The sequence below is a fragment of the Euleptes europaea genome, chromosome 3 (genome assembly GCF_029931775.1).
Source record: "Euleptes europaea isolate rEulEur1 chromosome 3, rEulEur1.hap1, whole genome shotgun sequence".
NCBI lineage: Eukaryota > Metazoa > Chordata > Lepidosauria > Squamata > Sphaerodactylidae > Euleptes > Euleptes europaea.
Genome location: NC_079314.1, coordinates 38,096,280 through 38,116,760, shown reverse-complemented (window position 1 = coordinate 38,116,760; position 20,481 = coordinate 38,096,280). Strand labels below are relative to the sequence as shown.

Here is a 20,481-nt window from a genome sequence, read left to right as displayed (position 1 = left end):
ACATCCTTCTAAGCCCATGGACTTCAATGGACTTTAAAGGGTATAGGGTTGCTCTGTGAATTCTGTACCCAATGTAACATTTGGTGTCTTTTCTATACTTCCATGTAAGTGAGGTATACACAGAGCCATTGCTCTTACCGGTATAGCTCTTACCTCAGGAAAATTGGAAAGGGCATTACTTTATTTTAATATATAACCCACTTCAATCCTTACATACTCATTGCTGACAATAAATGAATAGAAACAGTATTTCCTATTTCCATGTGGACCTGTAGGTTCATTAACACCTTACTATTTTTGAGAACCCTGACTTGGATGGCACCTGGATGGCCCAGGCTAGCCTGATCTCGTCAGATCTCAGAAACTAAGCAGGGTCAGCCCTGGTTATTATTTGGATGGGAGACCACCAAGGAATATTAGGGTTGCTATGCAGAAGAAGACAATGGCAAACCACCACTGTTAGTCTCTAGCCTTGAAAACCCTATAAGGGGTTGCCATAAATTAGCTGCGACTTCATGGCACTTTACACACACATGCATTTTTGAGAAGTCAAAGTGACCCACAGAGAAACCAAGTAAGAGGCAAAGCTGGGGCCACATGACATACTCAGAACCTAGATGCAGGGTTTTAAAGTCACCCTAGGGTTTCGAGTAACAGCTTACAGAGCATCCTTTTTGTTACTGAATAATCAGCACAAGCAATGTCTGATTTTCAGTTTCTACTATGCAATATAGCTGTAAATTTGCACTAATTGTTTCAGGAATCCCACTATTTATAGAAACACTTGCAAAGCAATCAAAATGTGAAGAGAGGTTGAGAAAAATAAGAGAATCTTACCTTCACACTGTTTCCCTTCCCCTTTATAACCTGGTTTACAGATGCATTTGTAGGATTTGGGTGTGTTTTGACAAATTGCATCAATATGGCAGTCATCTGTCCCTTCTGCACATTCGTCAGCATCTGCGACCAAAGAACATTAAAGAAGAAAAGAATCAATTACAATGTATTTCATACAATTCTTTGAGATGTTCCAGTTATTTTTCTGTGCAAAATTTGCAGTGTCTAAAAATTCAATGGATAGTATCCTATCTCGCCATGGACAGAAGGGGTTGTTTTCCCCAAACTACTGCAGCTATTCCTCACCTCTGGGGAAGTCAATCAGTCCCATAATTGGGGAACCCAGGTGGAGGCTGGGGGAGCTGTAGTGAGCAGATCAGATTTTGTGGCTACTTCATCCTTATGTCCCTACGGGCTTCAGCCTGTGAAGCCTTATGGCTGTTTCTCTATGTAGTGGCACCCATGAGGATGGGAAAGTCCAAATCTTCTGGGTCCTGCCCACATTGGTGCCATTTCCCCTGCCACCAGAGGAATTTTTAAAAATCAAGAGTTTAATATTGTTACAGGGTTATAAAGTTATTAGAATTGGTTTAGGAAGTTCTCTGAATACCCAACTTTCATTTAAGAAGAAGAGTTGGTTTTTATATGCTGACTTTCTCTATCACTTCAGGAAGAATCAAAGTGGCTTATAATCACCTTCCCTTCCCCTCCCCACAACAGGCACCCTGTGAGGTAGGTGAGGCTGAGAGAGTGTGACTAGCCCAAGGTCACCCAGCTGGCTTCATGTGTAGGAGTGAGGAAACAAATCCAGTTCACCAGATTAGCCTCCGCCGCTCATGTGTAGGAGTAGGGAATCAAACCCGGTTCTCCAGATCAGAGTCCACCACTCCAAACCACCGCTCTTAACCACTAAACCACACTGGCTACAAGCGGAAAGCTTGTAAGACTCTTTCATTACATTGATATAAAGAGAAAGGCAAATCTCTGCAAGGAACAGGACTACAGACTTTTATAAAAGGGACACTAGAATTTCACATGAGTACATAAAGCTAAGGCCCAGACTAGCCTGATCTCATCAGATCTCAGAAGCTAAGTAGGGTCAGCCCTAGTTAGTATTTGGATGGGAGACCACCAAGGAATACCAGGGTTGCTATGCAGAGGGAGGCACTGGCAAACCACCTCTGTTAGTCTCTTGCCATGAAAACCCCAAAAAGGGGTCGCCATAAGTCGGCTGCGAATTGATGGCACTTCACACACACACACACACACACACACACACACACACACACACACACACACACAGAGCTAAACTGAATCAGACCCTTGGTCCATCAGTATTGTCTACTCAGACTGGCAACAGCTCTCTAGAGTTGCAGGTGGAAGTCTTTTGCATCCCCTACAACTGATTCTTTTAACTGGAGTCGCCAGTATTAAGTTTGGGACCTTCTGCATACTTTACCACTGAGCCATGACCCCATTCAGGCCATTTCCACACACGTTATCTGCTCAGGTCCAATGCTGTTGGGAAGCAGAGTTTTTTCCTGCTTCCGCACAGTATCTTGGTTCATTCATGCACTTCCTGGGGTTTCCCCTACTTTTTTCCTATCTTTCTGAAACCTGATTGGCCACAAAGTTTTGGGAAAGGTCACAGTAAAGCCTGGATGGCTGTCATGTGGGAGGGAAAGTTTGGATTTTCCCACCCACGTGCCAGCCATTTCCCCATTATCCTCATAGCAGCTGTTATCTCTCCCCCCCACCCACAACAGGGGGCTTTTTAAAAACAGCAGTAACGGAATATTGTTATATCAATATGTGTAACCAGTTCTCTGAATCACCAGCTTTCATTAAAAATTAAAGTCTCCACCTTCCTTTGCAGAGATATTAGGAGAAAATCATATCTTTGTAACAGAAGGGACTAGAGACTCACTTTAAAAAATGTCAATGGAGAATGTTACATATATTGTTATACCATTGTATTGATACCTGCAAGCCCCTTTGCTGCTGTGCTAAATCAGCAGCCACACCAGACCACTTGCCATTTACCTGCTATTGGAGGACAAATTATTTCACATGGACACTCACCTGTCCCATCCCTGCCAATATTCAGTTGAGCAGTGGATGAAAATTGGGAGGGAAGGACATTGGCAATGCAACAACGACACTTCCAGATGGAACCCATAAATTATATCAGTTTTGCTCTAGGAATCCTCCCGATCTCTATGATTTTTACCACAGAGATCAGAAGATATCCTAGAGTATCAGTGATGTCACTTCCAGAAGTGATGTTGATGTGTCACTGACATCCTTTTCCCCATGCCCCACCCATGTGCCTGCCAACCCTAGGGATACCAGAAAAGGGTGTCCCCATGTGGAAAACGCCTCACATAATCTGATGGACAGTTAAAACTCTATTACAATATTCTGATTGCCTTAAAGAAAACCTGAAAAAGCCTGGTGGGGGGACGGCTGCCATGGGGGACAGGGAAAAGGAAAATGCAGGGAAACCTCCCATGTGGTAGCCCTATTATGACTGTGCTGTACTGGTAGCTGCAGCAGCAACAGGGAAACCACCCAATCTTGTGTCCTTGTGGAAAACACCTAAGTGATGCTACGGAGAACAACCCTAGAAGTCCAGTGGCCATTGTGGACAAGAGTTAACTCCTGTTGAAACAGACGAGCAAACAATCACTTCCACGGGACACACAGTGTACTAAAAGTAATGTGTCATCGGTTTTTAGTACCTTTGGGTTTTTCTTCAAGTATAACAATGTAAGCCACATACCAAATTGTCTTTAAACTGTTATATGCATTATCCCACTAAAACTAATTTCCACATTGTCATGAGGCGCTCATGGGCATCTCAAGACTAACCCCCAGGGGGAAGGGCAGGTTGCTAGGCTCCCGGAGTCCCCAGGAACCTAGCGAACTGCCCTTCCCCCTGGGGGTTAACCTTGAGACTCCCGGGAGTGTCTCATGACACACATAAAGCTTTGAATTTGTTTGAATATACAAAAAAAAAAAACGGTGGTTCTCTGCCAAATCATTGCAAAGAGGAAAAGCTGATAAAGTTCACAAATGACTGGCTTGTACTGCAGATGCTTGTAATTCTCATTTATTTTTATTTACAATATCCAACGTTTTACAAGGTTAAAACATAAGTATAAACCATACAATGCAAATAACAAAGATCAAATGAATCATAATTAACAAACAAATATTTACCTTTTCTACTTAACCATTTCCAGTTCTCATTATCACAGAATCTCAAACCCTCGCAACATGGTGACAGTTTTGCATCAAGGTTAACTTTAATACCTTATACATTAACTTTATTTAACCAATCTTCTTGTGGCCTAAGCACAGTTTTCCAAACTTTGGCGAAAACTAGCCTTGACTCAATAAAGGAAGCCACAGCCTTCAATTTGCAAGATCGGAGCAAGGCTGTCAAAGATAGGACATTTTGGAGGACTTTCATTCATAGAGTCGCCATGAGTCGGAAGCGACTTGACGGCACTTAACACACACACAGCCTTGCTGCTGTCAGTAAGTATAAAGATAGAATCTGATATTGTTTGGAATAGATACAGTATAATCCTGCAAAGTAAATTCTATTGTTTTTGTTGCATTTATTGGAAAAGCAGATAACAAGAATGTAATTACAATGTCCTAAAAAGACTTTGCTCTACCACCTTCCTTTGAAAAACATTACCACTAAGCTGTTCACAAAACGAGCAATAAACACTGCTATTTCTATAGATTCTCCTGATTTGAACAGTGGAAAGACGCCACTGATGCAACAACTTACAAATGTTCTCTCTAAACATAGCTGAAATTGCAAAGAAAGAACCATGACAGAACAGATATGACCAAACGTGAGAGTCAATATTATGTCCCAGAGCCTTTCTCCACTTTTTAACGTAACTTGGAATAGAATTACTAAACCATTCGAGCATAAAAACGTAGAAAACTGACACTTTGCTTTGCCATTGGATTAAAACTTTTTCACCTCAGCCCTCAGTTCTCCATTATGTAATTTCTGATTTATAAAACAATGCATCCGTAAATATGGAGCAGCTACATTCAAGTCCAGTAGCACCTTAGAAACCAACAAGATTTTGGGAGTATAAGCTTTCAAGAGTCAAAGCTCCCTTCGTCAGATAACTGACAAAGGGAACTTCAGCTTTCGAAAGCTTATACCTCAAAAAACTGTCTTGTCGCTTCAGGTGCTAACAGATTCAGATTGAGCTGTTCTACTGCAGACCAACATGGCTATCCACTGAAACTGTAAATATGAAACCGTGAAATGGTAAAATTACTATGTTGACAAAGGCCGTTAACGCATGATTGATTTGGTCTGCTTCTCCCCCCATAATGTAGCGGTTTTCCAGTGGTCACACGCACGCTGTCCCCGCTCTGCGGATCAAATCTACCACGAGTGCGATTTACTTGCGTGTTTTCCAATACCCGTCTTATCGCGAAATACTGATCACAATCGAGATAAATCCGGTTGTTTCGTCATGCGTTTGCTTCCGGGTTGATATTCCATTAGTCCTTGCCGCCCAAGACTGCGTGCATACGTACGTGCCAGCGTGTGTGTGATAATCACCCGGCCAAACGCAACCGGGAGTGATTTTTTTTTATTAGCGCCTGGCCGCCCTAAAGAGGGGTGTGTGTGTGAAATTCCCCACCAAAGGGGAATTTCCGGTAGATCAGCCACCCGCTGACACCAGGCCCCATGTACGCCTCGTGCCGAGGTCGCGCCTCTCCCTCATAGACTCACTCCCCTCAGGGGCTCAAAACCGCCCCTCCCCTGGCCAGGAAAGCGAGCAGCCGACGCTGCTAAGCCTGACGAGAGGGCCAAGCGTCCGCTCATCTCTCGCGGCTCCTGCAGCACCCACCGAGCCGACGCTCAGCTGGCCGGCGGACTCAGCGTTCCCCGCTCTAGCAGCGCCTGCCCCGAGCTTCCGAGCCTCCTGCCGCCTCGAAAATGGAGACGGCGGAGCTGCGGGCCGGAGAGCTCTGCTTTTTGCTGCAGAGCAGGAGGGCAGGAGAAAACTAACATCCTGAAGTGAGTTGCATTGGTATACTGGCATATCATTCTAGGGGGAAGAAGAAAATAAAGGAAGACGCCAAGCGCGCACAATCGCGTGACTGTGATGTAATGACGTTGGTAGCGACAGAGAACTCCCCGAATATCCCACGTTATCCCATGTCCCAAACGCATGGAGCATCGGGTGGTGCACATAGTGTGGGATGGGAGACGGACGTGCGTTTACTTTTATGATCCCAGATTAAAATAGTGTGAGATGAGAGAGAGATTAACCGGTGACATCTTGCCCATGCGTTAATGGCCATTGTATATCATATGACACAACTACATTATTCTTCATTAATTCCCCAAAATGATCGATATTTGCATTCATCTAATGCTTACGTTGCTGCCCTATCCAAACAATTTTTAAACCTAATTCCAGTGCAGCTGAAGCCAAGAGGGATGAACAAAGAGCAATGGATACAGTGATGGCCACAAAAGTAGATGTCTTTAAAATACAGATTCATGGAGGAGAGGTCCATCAATGGCTACTCAGAGGTAGCAAACCTTTGAATACTAGGGATGGATAGAAGAATCAGTAGAAGACCGCCACCTCTATGCCTTGTTTGTTTGGCTCTCCAAGGCAACGGGTTGGCAGCTGTGTGAAACAGTATGCTGGACTAGATAGATCACTAGTCTGATCAAGCAAGATCATGATACATATGAACAAAATAACATCAAAAGAAAAAAAATTAAGCAACAAAAGAGAGCATTTAGCACAACGGGGCAAACACATTGCACCAAAAACCACACGGGAGAGCAAAGTCCACATACTCTGTGGCTGAGCTCTCTCAGTTCAGGACCCTTACAGGTACCATATCTCCCCAAGAAGGACCCAATGGGGCGGACACACATTGGCAGGCAAGCTAGGGACTGTTCCCCAAAACTTCTTCTCCCCCCCTTCCCATTCTGCAGGCAGGACTCCAGAACAAACGGCATCCCCACATCTTCACCCTGCACACAAGAGGGTATGTTGCGTGGGTGCTGGGGCATAGCAGCTACTGAGGGGACTTTGCCAAGTTGCAAGCTCTGCACTGTTCTGTCTGCCCAATTTCTGGGCACGCCCACAGAGAACCTTAAGCCCACCATGCACAGTGCAGAGGAACCCCTGCACTCTTTCCCTTGCAGGAGAACTCCTCACCTCCGTGGAGTGCATGCATAGAGGGCCCATCGGGTACTGATAGTGTTGACCGGAGCTGCAGATAGGTGATGGAGACTTGGACCTCGCGAGTCTGAAGTTGGAGAGGGTCCTGCGATGCTGACGCCACAGACTCCTCCCCCCCAGGGCTGACGACTGGACCATCCGGAGACCACAGAGGGGGCCCTCTGAGCCCAACCGGAAGCCCTTGGCCCCTTGTTGCAGCTGCACTTATATGTGTTCTTTTCTGCTACAGGTTGTGATCCAACTGGGAAAGCTCTGGCTCCAACCACTGACCCACCGTTTCACCCACAGCCTTGCCCGTGGAACAAGCTCACTCTTGAAATGCGTCCAGGGTATGCAGATGTGCTCATGTACCCACTCCTGCTCAATATGTCCCCTCACATCCTGCATCGCTGTGGCTGACTCTGCAGTTTCCCCCACCCCGACCTAGGGACCATCCACCATATCCCCTAGGAAGGGTGGAGGCAACAGCTGGTGCATGGCTATGTCATGGAACATAGCACATATGGCAAAGAGCATGGTAACTGCCAGGGACTGCATGGCCCGGTGCCTTCCCGTGTAGTGCTGACAACAGAATTGCATCATCAGCCACCCGAATGCCCACCCAGTGTCCATGTATGTCTGGCGGTGCGCTTGACTGTAGGCAGCGCAGTCTGGTGGGTCAACCTCGGGATAGGGTATCAGCAAATAAGGGAGGGGGGGTATCCACAGTCACCTGGCAGGGTTGAAAGGACACCCATTAAAGATGGGGCACTCTGTCAGAAGCCCCTGCTGACCCAGCAGCCATCTGGCCAGGCATCCAACAGGCGGTTGAGGCCAGAGGCCGCAAAAATCTATGTATCAAGGACGCTGCCCAGGAACATGGCAACAAGGTCCGTGAAGATGCCCTGATGATCGCAAGACCCCTAAACATTGAGACTGTAGAAGCAATGGCAGTTCTGGTACACCTGCAGCTCCTCCCAGGGGGCTATGAGGGTGCAGTCCACAGCACCCACTACATTGGGAAAGCATAAGGCTGCTGCAAACCCAGCCCTTATGGGTGCCAGATCCATCTCTTCTGTGGGGAAGCATATATGTTTCTGTAGTTTGGCCAGCATGGCATTCAGAAAACTATTCAGGCACTGGCTCGACAAGGACTGGGACACCTCCAGGACCCCCTGGAAGGATCCGGCGGCAAGGAACCTGAGGGTGAGGACCTTCTGTAGGGCAGGGGTGGCGAGGGGGGCAGGAGCTTGGCCCTGGAGAGCTGGCCTGAGCTCCCCGCATAGGCCTTGAATGGCCACCCTATTTAGGCAGAAGCAATCCAGGAAGGTGCTGTCTGACAGGCAGAGGGTGCTGATGCATGCCCAGTATCGGCGAACTCAGCATCTTCTGTGCCTCCTCAATGCCACCCACACACGGCTGGCAGGAGATGGATATCTAGCCATGACAGATAGAGCTTGACCAAAAAAAATCATTCTTGAATAGGATTTATGCAGGGAAGAGGAAAAATACAAGGTGTCGTCTCTAACATCTGTATATGTTCCCCAAACATCCATAAGGTGTCTCCCTCGCTGTGTCTCTTATTATGCTATTACCTCTGAACTTGGTCAAAGCTTGTGTGAAACCAAGGCATGGCTGCTAACCATTCGTTATTGGCTTAAACTGTTTTTTAGAACAGAGCGTGGTTCTCTGATGTCTCTGTTGCTAAAAGAACTTCATAATACCTCCTGGGATTGTCTAATTCTGTCTAAAATAAGATCATCTGGAGTCTCTGTGGAAGACCTGGCTTTAACTACTGAGGCCCATATTTTTAAAATTGTTAAACAGCGTTTCTTGGATATGGAGCGTTAAACATTACTCCCCACTCAACCCTTGGTCTGCTCCCCAGCAATGTTGGGTCTCAAGAATTTAACCAACAATATTCCCCATTATTTTCACACTCTGGACATCCCTTCTCTCTCGCTAGGGTTAATGCCTTTCCTTCAAGGATGCTATATGGAAGGTATCAACAAATACCGATCCAGGAAAGGACTTGTCCCTGTGATACCTATTCCCTGGACTCAATTGATCATATTCTGTTGGTCTGCCCTCTATATGATACACCCCGTGGGAAATGGTTAAAAAATTGGCTTCTTTCCAAATATCACCTAACTACCCAAGCAAAATGTCAATTTTTATTAAATGATTCCGATCCGGAGGTTACTGCAGATGTTGCCAATTTTCTAGTGGATGTGATGAAAGTTCAAAAAGCCCAAAGTTTGTAATTTCTACTTTTGGAATTTACTAGCCTATGTTTGTATCTTAATGACTGCATATTTTATGTACCTTCTGTAACAATTGTAATATTACTTATGCCATTAAAGGTTTTTCGTTTCATTTCATTTACATCCATAAGGTGATGGTTATGAAGATATTTTTTAAGCCTTCTGACAAAGCTTTTGCATTTAGGTTATTGGTTGATCTATCCACTTCGGCATCCACAAATCCATTAAAATTCACAACTCTCATTACAGTATGACTTTCTAAAAACTCACCAATTTCCCCCATAAGATTATTAAGGCAGGGGCACTTAGAGCAGGGCTTGTAAGGCAGATCGTAACTAGCACGCTGGCCAATAAGTTTATGATTTCCCCCCCCCCACTCCACATTGACCTAAAAGTAGCATCTTTTGTTCTTATCATGATGAAGGTTGCCAGAATGCCCCTGGGCTTTCCTAATCGTTTAGTACCATTGCTATCCTGTAGGCAGTTCAACCCCACTGGCTGCACTGCATTCAACGGATCAATACTTGTTTAGAATATCCTCAAGGAACCCCACCAAGCCTTTGTGATCTATGTTGTCAAGGGTTACCCTAATTTTTTCTTATATTTCCTTGCCTCAGTCTGTACCTCCTCCAATTTGGCCTCTGGCTTGTCCAATTCAATAAACCAGTTTCCTGAACCAGGTATGTCAGGATCTGTTATTTTTTATTCTACTTACTGAACTCTTTTTTCCAGACATATAACTCTTTTTTTCTAATGCCTGCATTTGTAACATTATAGTCTTCCAGTTTTTTCCCACTAGAACCAACTTCTGATAGTCTGTCACTTAGTTTATCACACTCTTATCATCTGTTTTCAATAATCTCTCGCTTTCTTTACTGCCTTGTGCAATTCAGTCCTCTGGGTTTCTTAACTCGTCCGTGAGTTTTGTTTACTAAACAAAAGTCAAAATAAACATGCAAAAATCAGATCACACTCTACTTGAGTCATCTGAAAAAACTGCCAATCAATTTCCCCCAGAAATTCCACATCACTGTATTTTTACTCTTCCTTATCAATGTACACGTTTGGAGACACAGATAAAAATCAGGGCCCAAAGGAATCTCAACATAACATTCTGGCTTGATTGCTAATGAGCATTAGTGAGGAAGAACGGGGTGGGAGCAAGAATGAATGGGGAGTGAAGCTGCATCTGCTGTAGAATTAATTTTAGAAGCCTTCAACGTTAAGTCAAGAAGACGACTGAGCAAACCCAATGAACAATAATAGACAAATCCATTCATTCCTAATAGTGATGTTAATCTCAGCCCCATGCAATTGGTTTATTGATTAAAGTACTTCTACTCTACCTACTAATCCACAGAAGTTCTCAAGGCAGCTAACAAGAAATTTAAATAATGAATGTGGGAGAAAATCCCACAGGCTACATCCCACAGAAGATGCCCGATCTCTCTGGTTGCCATCCATCTCTCCTCTCCAAGGAGAGGGAGGCCACAGAACAGACCCTCTGAGCATGTTCTTAACAACTGGGCAGGTTCATAGGGAAGAAGGTTGTTTATCATAGAATCATAGAGTTGGGTCACCTAGTCCAACCCCCTGCACAATGCAGGAAATTCACAACTACCTCCCACACACATACCCAGTGTCCAGAAGATGGCACTGATCATTTCTCAGGTCATTTCAGGCTTTCACATACAAACCCCTTCGTGGCCTTGGTCCCTCGTATCTGCAGGACCACCACTTTTTCATGCTGTGCCACCACAGCTCCGCTCATCAGAGAAGGCCTCATGCAGGGGCTACCCTGCAAATGGGCAAAATCAACACGTCTGTACACGTATATTTTGGGGGTTTGATTCCCCACTCCTCCATATGAGCAGCGGATGCTAATCTGTTGAACTGGATTTGTTTTCCCACTCCTCCACACGAAGCCAGCTGGGTGACCTTGGGCAAGTTACAGTTCTATTAAGAGCTCTCTCAGCCCCATCTACCTCACAGGGTGTCTGTTGTGGGGAGGGGAAGGCGATTGTAAGCCGGTTTGAGTCTCCCTTAAGTGGTAGAGAAAGTCGGCATATAAAAACCAACTCTTCTTTTTGTGGCCCCCACCTTATCGACTGGCCTGCCTGAGGAGATCAGGAAGGTTCCCACCTTCCTCGCTTTTTGCAAAATATGCAAAACAGAATTATTTAAGAGAGCTTTTTTACACAGATAATTAGGGTTGTACTGTAACATAATGTTTCAGAAAGATGCTTTGGTAAAAGGATAGGGACTGTGGTTTACACTACTGTATATAGTACTGTGTAATTTCTGCACTGTTTAATATGTTATGTTAATGTTTATGCTTCATTTCAGCTCCGCTTTTAGATTTCTTCAATCTTCAATCAGATTTCTTTATTGATTTGTTTACAGGATGTCTCATCGTGTTCGTAGTATTTGACCTACATTGGATAATCTATCTTGAATCTCAGTGAGAAAGGTGGACTATAAATAACATATATAATAAAATATATGGGTAAGATAAGGGTAAGAGCCAGCATTTTGAATTGTGTTCAGAAACAAATTGGAATGGAAACTCCACTGAACTGGTTGAATGAGTCTTTTCATTGACATAGCAATGGGCATGTCTATCTAGGACTGAACACTGCTACATAAATGTTCATAAACAGGGTTTTTTCAGGTTGAAAACCCTCAACAGAATTATTTCTTAAAATCACATATTTAAGCACAATAATGCTATTAATATTTATTTTATGAAATTCAAGGCTAGTTCTTGCAACATTTAGGCAACCAAGTATATATTTCCAAATAGTTTTTTTTTCTGCGCCTTATCAAGTAAAAAGTACGCATTTGTATGTTTTCCAGTGCTTTTGTCCCTCTCTTAGAAACAGGGTTGGGTCTGGGGGGGTCTGGCAGGGGCACTCGCCCTGGGTGCAAGGAGAGGGAGGGCGCCAGTGCGGGCATGGGGAGCACAGGCATGGGGAGAAGGAGCGCCGCCGCACCACAGCATGGGCGCATCTGCCCATCCGCAGCTCGGCTGGTGTGCACGCCGCCTGCCCACCCTGAACTCGTACCAGCCACTGCTCTCCCTCTCTTTCTTTCTGCAGGGGCAGCCAACACGTGTCCCACCCGGCACGTTTCTATCTGCCCCTGGGGCCACCAGAGCATGGCTCCAGCATGCACATGTGCACGCATGCACGCACTGTGGCACACCCCTCCCTCCCGTCCTGGGCGCTCCTTCTCCCAGCTCCGTGTCTGCTTCGAAGTACATGTAAGTGGAAATCTTCCCAGGCATCTCTAACATGTCTTTTGAAAGGATACTTCTCACTCAGTGGGAATGCACGTTTTGTACTCAGCCATATATGTCCAAATACTAGAACACATGAACACATCAAGCTGCCTTATATTGAATCAGACCCTTGATCCATCAAAGTCAATATTGTCTACTCAGATTAGCAGCGACTCCCCAGGCTCTCAGGCTGAGGTCTTTCACATCACCTACTTACCTAGTCCCTTTAACTGGAGATGCCGGGGATTGAACCTGGGACCTTCTGCATGCCAAGAAGATGCTCTACCAATGAGCCACAGCCCCTCCCCTAGAAGCAGTAAGAGAAGTGGCCCTAATAGTGCTGTCAGCATCTCCTCCCCAGTGACAGGTGCACCAGAATTGGAAGGGAAACATGAAGAAACACATAAAACAGCCAAGCATTTCCCAGAATCTTTGGGCTGCCATCCTGGCTTGGTGAAGATTGTGTCACTGGGCTGATCACTGACACTGTGTTTTGACTCGGCTACAGTCAGCACGGGCATCTATTCAACATAAACCTGGTTCATGCGTCTTTGAGACGCTGCATCACCACTGGGTTGCTCTGAGGACTGAGCTGAGAAAGGGAGAGCCATATCTGCTGCCCCAAGCTCCCTGGAAAAGGGGTGGGATTAAAAAAAAAAGCATAACACACTGACAGTGCTTGATTCTTGGAGTCATAATAGGAAACACACGCATCATCACTGTGTAGTATGTGTCATTTTAGCCATGGATCCCTACATTTAGGGGAAAAGGCAGGCAAACAAATGTCTTACGTTAAAACTTGTATAATAATATAATACACTGTACATTCGTAACACAGGGAGTGACAGAGCAACACTTGCTCATTCTCAGCTGACCATTCAGGAGATCCTCAGATTGCATGGCTGTGACTATGCTATAAGCCCAAAGCTTCCAAAAAAGAATTCAGTCTGCCACACCTCCCCTGGGATTCTGCAGGCCTGGATCAATCAACCAAATGCACAAGGACACATCAACTTCCCTCGCAGAATCATAGAGCTGGAAGGGACCACCAGGGTCATCTAGTCCAACCCCCTGCACAATGCAGGGATTTCACAACTACCTCCCCCACACACACATCCCCAGCAACCTCTACTCCATGCCCAGAAGATGGCCAAGATGACCTCCCTCTCATGATCTACCTAAGGTCACAGAATCAGCATTGCTGACAGATGGCCATCTAGCCTCTGCTTAAAAATCTCCAGGGAAGGAGCACTTACCACCTCCCGAGGAAGCCTGTTCCACTGATGAACCACTGCACACTGCATTACATTTAGAAGTAGCAGCTATGAAGGCAAAGAACTGAGTCACCCACTGCTAGTTCTATAATAAATCTGTGCATGAGTGAGTACCTTGTCATATCTCAATACGGTCTGATTTCCCCCCTTCTTGTTCATTTAAAATATAAGCTTGGTCAACAACTGCTCTTCTAGGTGGAACAGGGGAGGAAATGGGTAAAGTATGGTAGATCAGGTCAGACTAGGATCGGGGAGACTTAGGTTTGAATCCCCACTCTGCCATGAAGCCTTGCTGGGTGACCTCGGGCCAGTCGCACACTCTCAACCTAACCTACCTCACAAGGATGTTGAGAAGATAAAGTGGAGGAAAGGAGAACGACGTCAACCACGTTGAGTCCCCATTGGGATGAAAGGCAGAGGACAAGTGAAGTATGTTTATAAATGATATAGAATGTTGTCAGCCGCTCTGAGCCTGACTTGTTGGGATAGAGCGGGATAAAAGTCAAATAAATAAATACATAAGTAAGCTTGCTGGGTGACCCTGGGCCGTTCACTCTCCCTCTCAGGCTGACTTACCCCACAGAGTTTTTGTGAGGACAAAATGGCAAAGGGAGACTGTCAACCTGAGCTCCTTGGAGAACAGGTGAGATAAAACTATACTAGACAGATATTTGCAATAGTAGTTACTGAAGCAGTTCTCAGACATTATTTCCATGTCACTTCACAAAATCATGTCATTTCACAAAATCGCAAAATCATAGAATCGTAGAGTTGTAAGGGACCACCAGGGTCATCTAGTCCAACCCCCTGCACAATGTAGGAAATTCACAACTACCTTCCCCCCTCCCACCCCCAGTGACCCCAGTTTCCAAACCCATCATAGTCCTTCAGGGTTTGATGATAGTAGTCTTGGTTCATCTCTGACACAGCATGGTATACAGCACAGAATGTTGATCTTGGCGAGAGAAGCCTGGGTCCAGATCAGCAATGCAATGCCTTGGCGCAGCCACCACTGCTCAGCCAAACCTATTTCACAGCAACATGCCACAAAACCCTGACCTCCACGGTGCAAAAAGCATACTCCAATTACCAACCCTACAGAACATTTTGCATTGAGTGATTACAGTGGATACATATTGCTAAAAAGGTAAGCACCCTGACATCACTGAAAGATATTCCAGTGGGGAAATGTTGCTTTTCTATACTGTTTATCTTTAGGAAAAAAGAGAAAGGTTGCACTGATGTTGTTACTAACTATGACAATATCTCAGTTGTTGGGGTTGGGGAAATGCATCGGCACCCCATTCCCTGTAGCTGTGTAGCATTAATTTGGAAAAATGACTGTCAGCAGAAGCAGCCATCAAGGGGCTGGGAATCAGCTGACCCTCTGGAAAAAAACATCTGACAGCCAAGCTTTGGGAAACCTCGGTGCTTGTGGAAGAAAGTGGCCCAAGGCCATTGATTACTGCCTTGGTGCCAATCAGGCTAGCATGCCCTTAATTGAGAGAATAGCCTTTAAATGGATTTCCTCATAATTTAATGCCAGAAGCCCATCTGGGCTCTTTACCTTATTGGCTGTATATCCATCAGGAATAATAATATGCCTCGCATTTACTCACTAAAAACTAAGGTGCAATTGAACTCCAATCTAGCTCACCAAAACCAGGATCCAATAAATGCAAAAACTTATATAAGATGCATGATTGAAAGTGTCAAAATAAAAGGGAGAAGCTTCCCTACCACCCATGTACAGTTTGTTTCACACCTATTAGATTAACAGGACTTCAGAAAAAGGTTCACCAAAGTGAAAAGCACTTTCATTGTTAGCTTGAAATCCTAACACTAATTATTTCAGAAATGTTCACTCAGCCATCTTCAGGGATAAAACAAGGATTCTTCTCCTTCACCTTGGAGGAGACATGGGGGTGGGGTGCTGGGGAAATAATCAGAAATTAAATCCAGGCACACACAAGCATAGCAAAGGGAAGGAATATAAAGAAATGAAGAGAATGAAGTACTGTTATTCTGGGTGAACTTCTAAGAAACTTAAAAGGTGTGTGTGTGAATAAACATGGAAGGAACCTTGCTTTTCCAAAACGTAAGAGAGAGAAAAGAAAGGAGTTTGCCTGCACCACTGAAATGAAAAAAAGAGAGGGAAAGAGTGGTTTTAATTGGGGGGTTTTCTTTTCTTTTAGCTACCGAACCAGTTGAGAACTAGCTGTAATTTTTTTTATTTCCTGCAAATTTGGTTAGGGCATAGTTCAGACCACATACAAACACCACTATATATTCAGGGAGGAAGGGGGTAAAGCAGGAGGTGGGTGCTTTTGTTTCCAAAGCCTCCGTTCATACTTTGCGATTCATTACAAGGAGCAACCAGCTCTCCCATCAAGCTCAGAAGAAGTGACAGCTGCCAATCCTTTTTGAGGCCGTCGAAAACCTCAAACTGCACTGAGCCCAAAGGGGGCATTTCACAGCAACCAGAAGAATCAGGCATATGATGAATGCCAATGAGTCGAATGGAAAGGGCAAATCCAATGGCAAATACTTCCTGTATCGCATGGCTGCAGCTAAGTTGCTTAGATGTCGGGGGGGGGGGGGTTGTCCTGTGGAAAAGGTTTGGGGCAGGGAACCGAGAGGGCATGAGAGAGAAAACAAGAAAGCTTGAAGAAGTTGGGTATGTTTAACCTGAAGAGGAGAAGACTGAGAGGGGATATGAAAACCATCTTCAAGAACTTCAAGGGGTGTCATATAGGGGAGGGTGCCGAGTTGTCTTCTGTTGCCCCAGAAGGTTGGACCAGAACCAACGGGTTGAAATTAAATCACAAGTGTTTCCATCTAGACATCAGGAAGAATTTTCTAACAGTTACAGCGGTTCCTCAGTGGAACAGGCTTCCTCGGGAGGTGGTGAGCTCTCCTTCCCTGGAGGTTTTTCAGCAGAAGCTAGCTGGCCATCTGTCAGCAATGACCTTAGGCAGATCATGAGAGGGAGGGCCTCTTGGCCATCTTCTGGGCATGGAGTAGGGGTCGCTGGGGGTGGGGGGGTAGTTGTGAGTTTCCTGCGTTGTGCAGGGGGTTGGACTAGATGACCCCGGTGGTCCCTTCCAGCTCTATGGTTCTAAGAGGAAAATAATAATAAGCCATGCAATTAACTTTTCGTACTGGTGCACTTTTCCGTGTAGGCAGGGTCGCCCTTCACATTGTCATGTTCCAGCTCACCCCTGTGCGTGCGTAAAGCGCCGTCAAGTCCCTCCCGACTCATGGCGACCCTGTGAACGAAAGTCCTCCAAAATGTCCTATCTTTGACAGCCCTGCTCAGATCCTGCAAATCGAAGGCCGTGGCTTCCTTTATTGAGTCCATCCACCTCTTTTTGAGTCTTCCTCTTTCCCTGCTGCCCCCCACTTTCCCTAGCACGACTGTCTTTTCCAGTGACTCTTGTCGTCTCATGACGTGACCAAAATACGACAGCCTCGGTTTAGTCATTTTCGCTTCTAGGGTCAGTTCGGCTCACCCCTGGCGAACTGAAAATAACTAAGGAAGTGTGGGTAGTGGGTAGCCGTGTTAGTCTGTCTGCAGGAGTAGAAAAGAGCAAGAGTCCAGTAGCACCTTAAAGACTCTTGCTCTTTTCTACTAGAAAATATTTTTGTTAGTCTTTAAGGTGCTACTGGACCCTTGCTCTTTTCTACCATAAAATATTTTTGTTAGTCTTTAAGGTGCTACTGGACTCTTGCTCTTTTCTACCATAAAATATTTTTGTTAGTCTTTAAGGTGCTACTGGACTCTTGCTCTTTTCTACCAGAAAATATTTTTGTTAGTCTTTAAGGTGCTACTGGACTCCTGCTCTTTTCTACCAGAAAATATTTGTGTTAGTCTTTAAGGTGCTACTGGACTCTTGCTCTTTTCTACCAGAAAATATTCTTGTTAGTCTGTAAGGTGCTACTGGACCCTTGCTCTTTTCTACTACTGAAAATAACTAAGGAAGTGTGTGTGTGTGTGTGTGTGTTGGGGGTGATCAAGGAAGATGAGGCAAACCCCCCCCCGCCCAGTGTCCGAGCCCCTCCATCAGTGGAGCTCCCTCTGCCGCCCCCTCCCGGAGGTGCGCCGCCGCGCGCCCCTTCCTCCCCGCCGGGAGCCGGAGTTGGGCTGGAGCGCAGCAGGGCGGGGAGGGCGGGGAGGGCAGGGCAGGCGGCCCCATCTCTTACCTGCCACCCCGCTGCCTCCGGCGAGCCGCCCCGGCTGGAAGAAGGCGACGGCGAGGGACAAGTGCCATGCCCAGCACGCAGCGCCCATGTCGACGTGCGGCGAGCCAGGCACAGCGCGGCGCCTCTCCTCGCCCAGGAGACGCGCGCAGGGCTGGCGGCGGCGGCAGCCGCACCGACTGACGCGCTGACAGCCCCCCGCGGATTGGCGAAGGGAGCAGCCCGGGGGGGCGTGGCCGGCCGGGGCGCAGACCAATGGCTCTCGGGCTCTGGCGGAGAGCCGGGGGGGAGGGGGAGGGGAGGGGAGGGGAGGGGAGGGGGGGGGGCTCGGAGCGCTCCTGGACTCGTGCGGGGGAAGGAGGCTCTGCGCTTTGCCCAAGGGACCCTGGAAACCCGCCCCGGCGGCTGCAGGCGCCTACCCTGCAGGGTCGTCGTGAAGACGGGCGAGACCGTGCGCACCAGTGGGCTTTAGGCCACTTCGCCCCGAATGAGACGAATGATGAGACGAATGAGCTGGGGCGAAAAGACTGCTGGCGCCGCCGGCTGCTGCTGGAGGAGGGCTGAGAACCGTTTATGCCTGGGAGGTTTTGCCTTTTGGAGTCGCCGCTCTCGGGATGCACGTTTCCCCCCCTCCGAATTCTCAGAACTCTGCACGGGGGGGCTTTCTTGTTGAGTTTTGAGCATTTGGGTGGGGGACATGTGCATCTCTGTGTGTGTGTCAAGTGCCGAATGAATGAAAGTCCTCCAAAATGTCCTATCTTTGACATGTGCATCTAGAGAGCTGCAAAGCCTCCCCGGGCACAAATGGCCTTGGGAGCGAAGGGTGCAAATGTTTATTCGGGAGAATGTCACCCTGAACGTCTCTCAATGCCGTTATGGGGAGGGCAGCTCCTCCGGAACCTGGACCCTTGGCACGATCACTCAGAAGTTGTTTCCCCAAGTAAGCATTGCTGGTATTGCACCCTTCGCCTTTTCTTGGTAGGGAATCAGTACCGTTTCTAGCAAGATCTGCTTTGCTTTCTCCGACTGAAAGCTCACCCGCGGGCAGCTGCTCCCTTTCCTTCAGTCCTCCCCCAGCCTTTGGGAGCCTGTCCCCGTTACACGTGGGTTGAGTTGGAGGGGACTTGCTTACTGGTGACCGCGATTAGGGTTGCAGCAGCCCTCAACGTTTTAGTTCCTCGGCCTCTGCTCTCCCTCTTCGAGGGGTTTCAAGAAATGGCTCCTCTCAAGCTAAAGGTGGGAGGCTTCGAAGCCCCCATAGTCTAGCAAAGCCACAAGCAGGGCTCTGATCTCCTTGACAACCAATAAGAGGTCCCCCCCCCCTCTCCTGGACACAGCCTGGAAGAGCCCCTCCCACTCTTTTTTCCCCTCTCTGCATCTTTTCTGCCTTCCCTTTTGGCTCCTCTCAGCTGCCTTTTCCACTTCCTTCAGGTCATTACCATCAACACCAGTCACCGGATTTCCAAAATGATCATTCTGTCTCTCACACCTTATTTTGGGCGTTTGTCACTTGCATTTGCAGGAACTTCAATGATTTTTAAAAAGGAAAGCAGCTAATGCCGCAGTTCCTCTCCTACTGATAAACTTAGTGCCATTTCAGAAAACAAGATTACTCAGATTGTCTCTTTTCTTTAAATTTAGACACTGTCAAAATGGGTTCTGTATAAACCTGTGTAGATGTAACATTCACGCTTCATGTTTTAGATTCTAGTCTTTTCCCAGAATAAAAAATTATCTTGCCATTTCAGAATGAATTTCTTGGATTCCTTGTTTTATATCATTGGTAGTATCTGGGAACATAAAAGTGTGTACTGTGAAGCTTTCTCCCACATAGCCATTTTTAAAGGTTTCCTTGGACCATATTCTTCAAACTACTTCAGTCATAAATGCTTTAATGGAAATACTGGTGTGATGTAGTGGTTAGACTAGGATTTGGAAGACCCAGGTTCAAGTCTCCACACTGCCATGAAGCTCACTAGGTAACTTTGGGCCAGTCACTGTCAGCCTTACTAACCTCACAGGGTTGTTGTGAGGCTAAAATCAAGGCAGGGGGGACTGTATATGCCATCCTGATCTCTTTGGAAGAAGGACAGGATAAAAATAAAATAAATAAACAGTAGTAAGACGTACAAAACAAATAAATAGCAGTAAGTAGCCAACTGAAATCATTAGGGAAGAATATCTACCAAAGGTAAAATGTAAGCATATGCAAAATACAGATAATGTCATTAAATTCCTCTCCAGCATGTTATGCATGCTTCCTCAGTACATTGGTATTCCATAACAATGAAATTATTTGATATTTTAAACATTCTCATGATTTTTAATAACCCAAATCAAAAGAAATCCATCTTTTTGCTATGTGTGATGTGTAGTTACGATTGAGAAAT

General features: G+C 46.2%; 1 protein-coding gene across 4 annotated transcripts in view; it reads right to left on the bottom strand.

Annotated features, from left to right (window-relative positions):
• SCUBE1 (signal peptide, CUB domain and EGF like domain containing 1) overlaps positions 1-18,190 on the bottom strand; it is a 173,412-nt gene extending 155,222 nt beyond the window's left edge. For all 4 annotated transcript variants that reach the window (XM_056846059.1, XM_056846056.1, XM_056846057.1 and 1 more), the window contains exons 1-2: positions 18,095-18,190; positions 838-960 (exon numbers count right to left, since the gene is read on the bottom strand). In XM_056846059.1, coding sequence (XP_056702037.1) covers positions 838-960; positions 18,095-18,182 — 211 coding nt within the window. In that variant the 5' untranslated portion in view covers positions 18,183-18,190. The remainder of the gene's footprint in view (positions 1-837; positions 961-18,094) is intronic.
• Between the last annotated feature and the right edge of the window lie 2,291 nt (positions 18,191-20,481).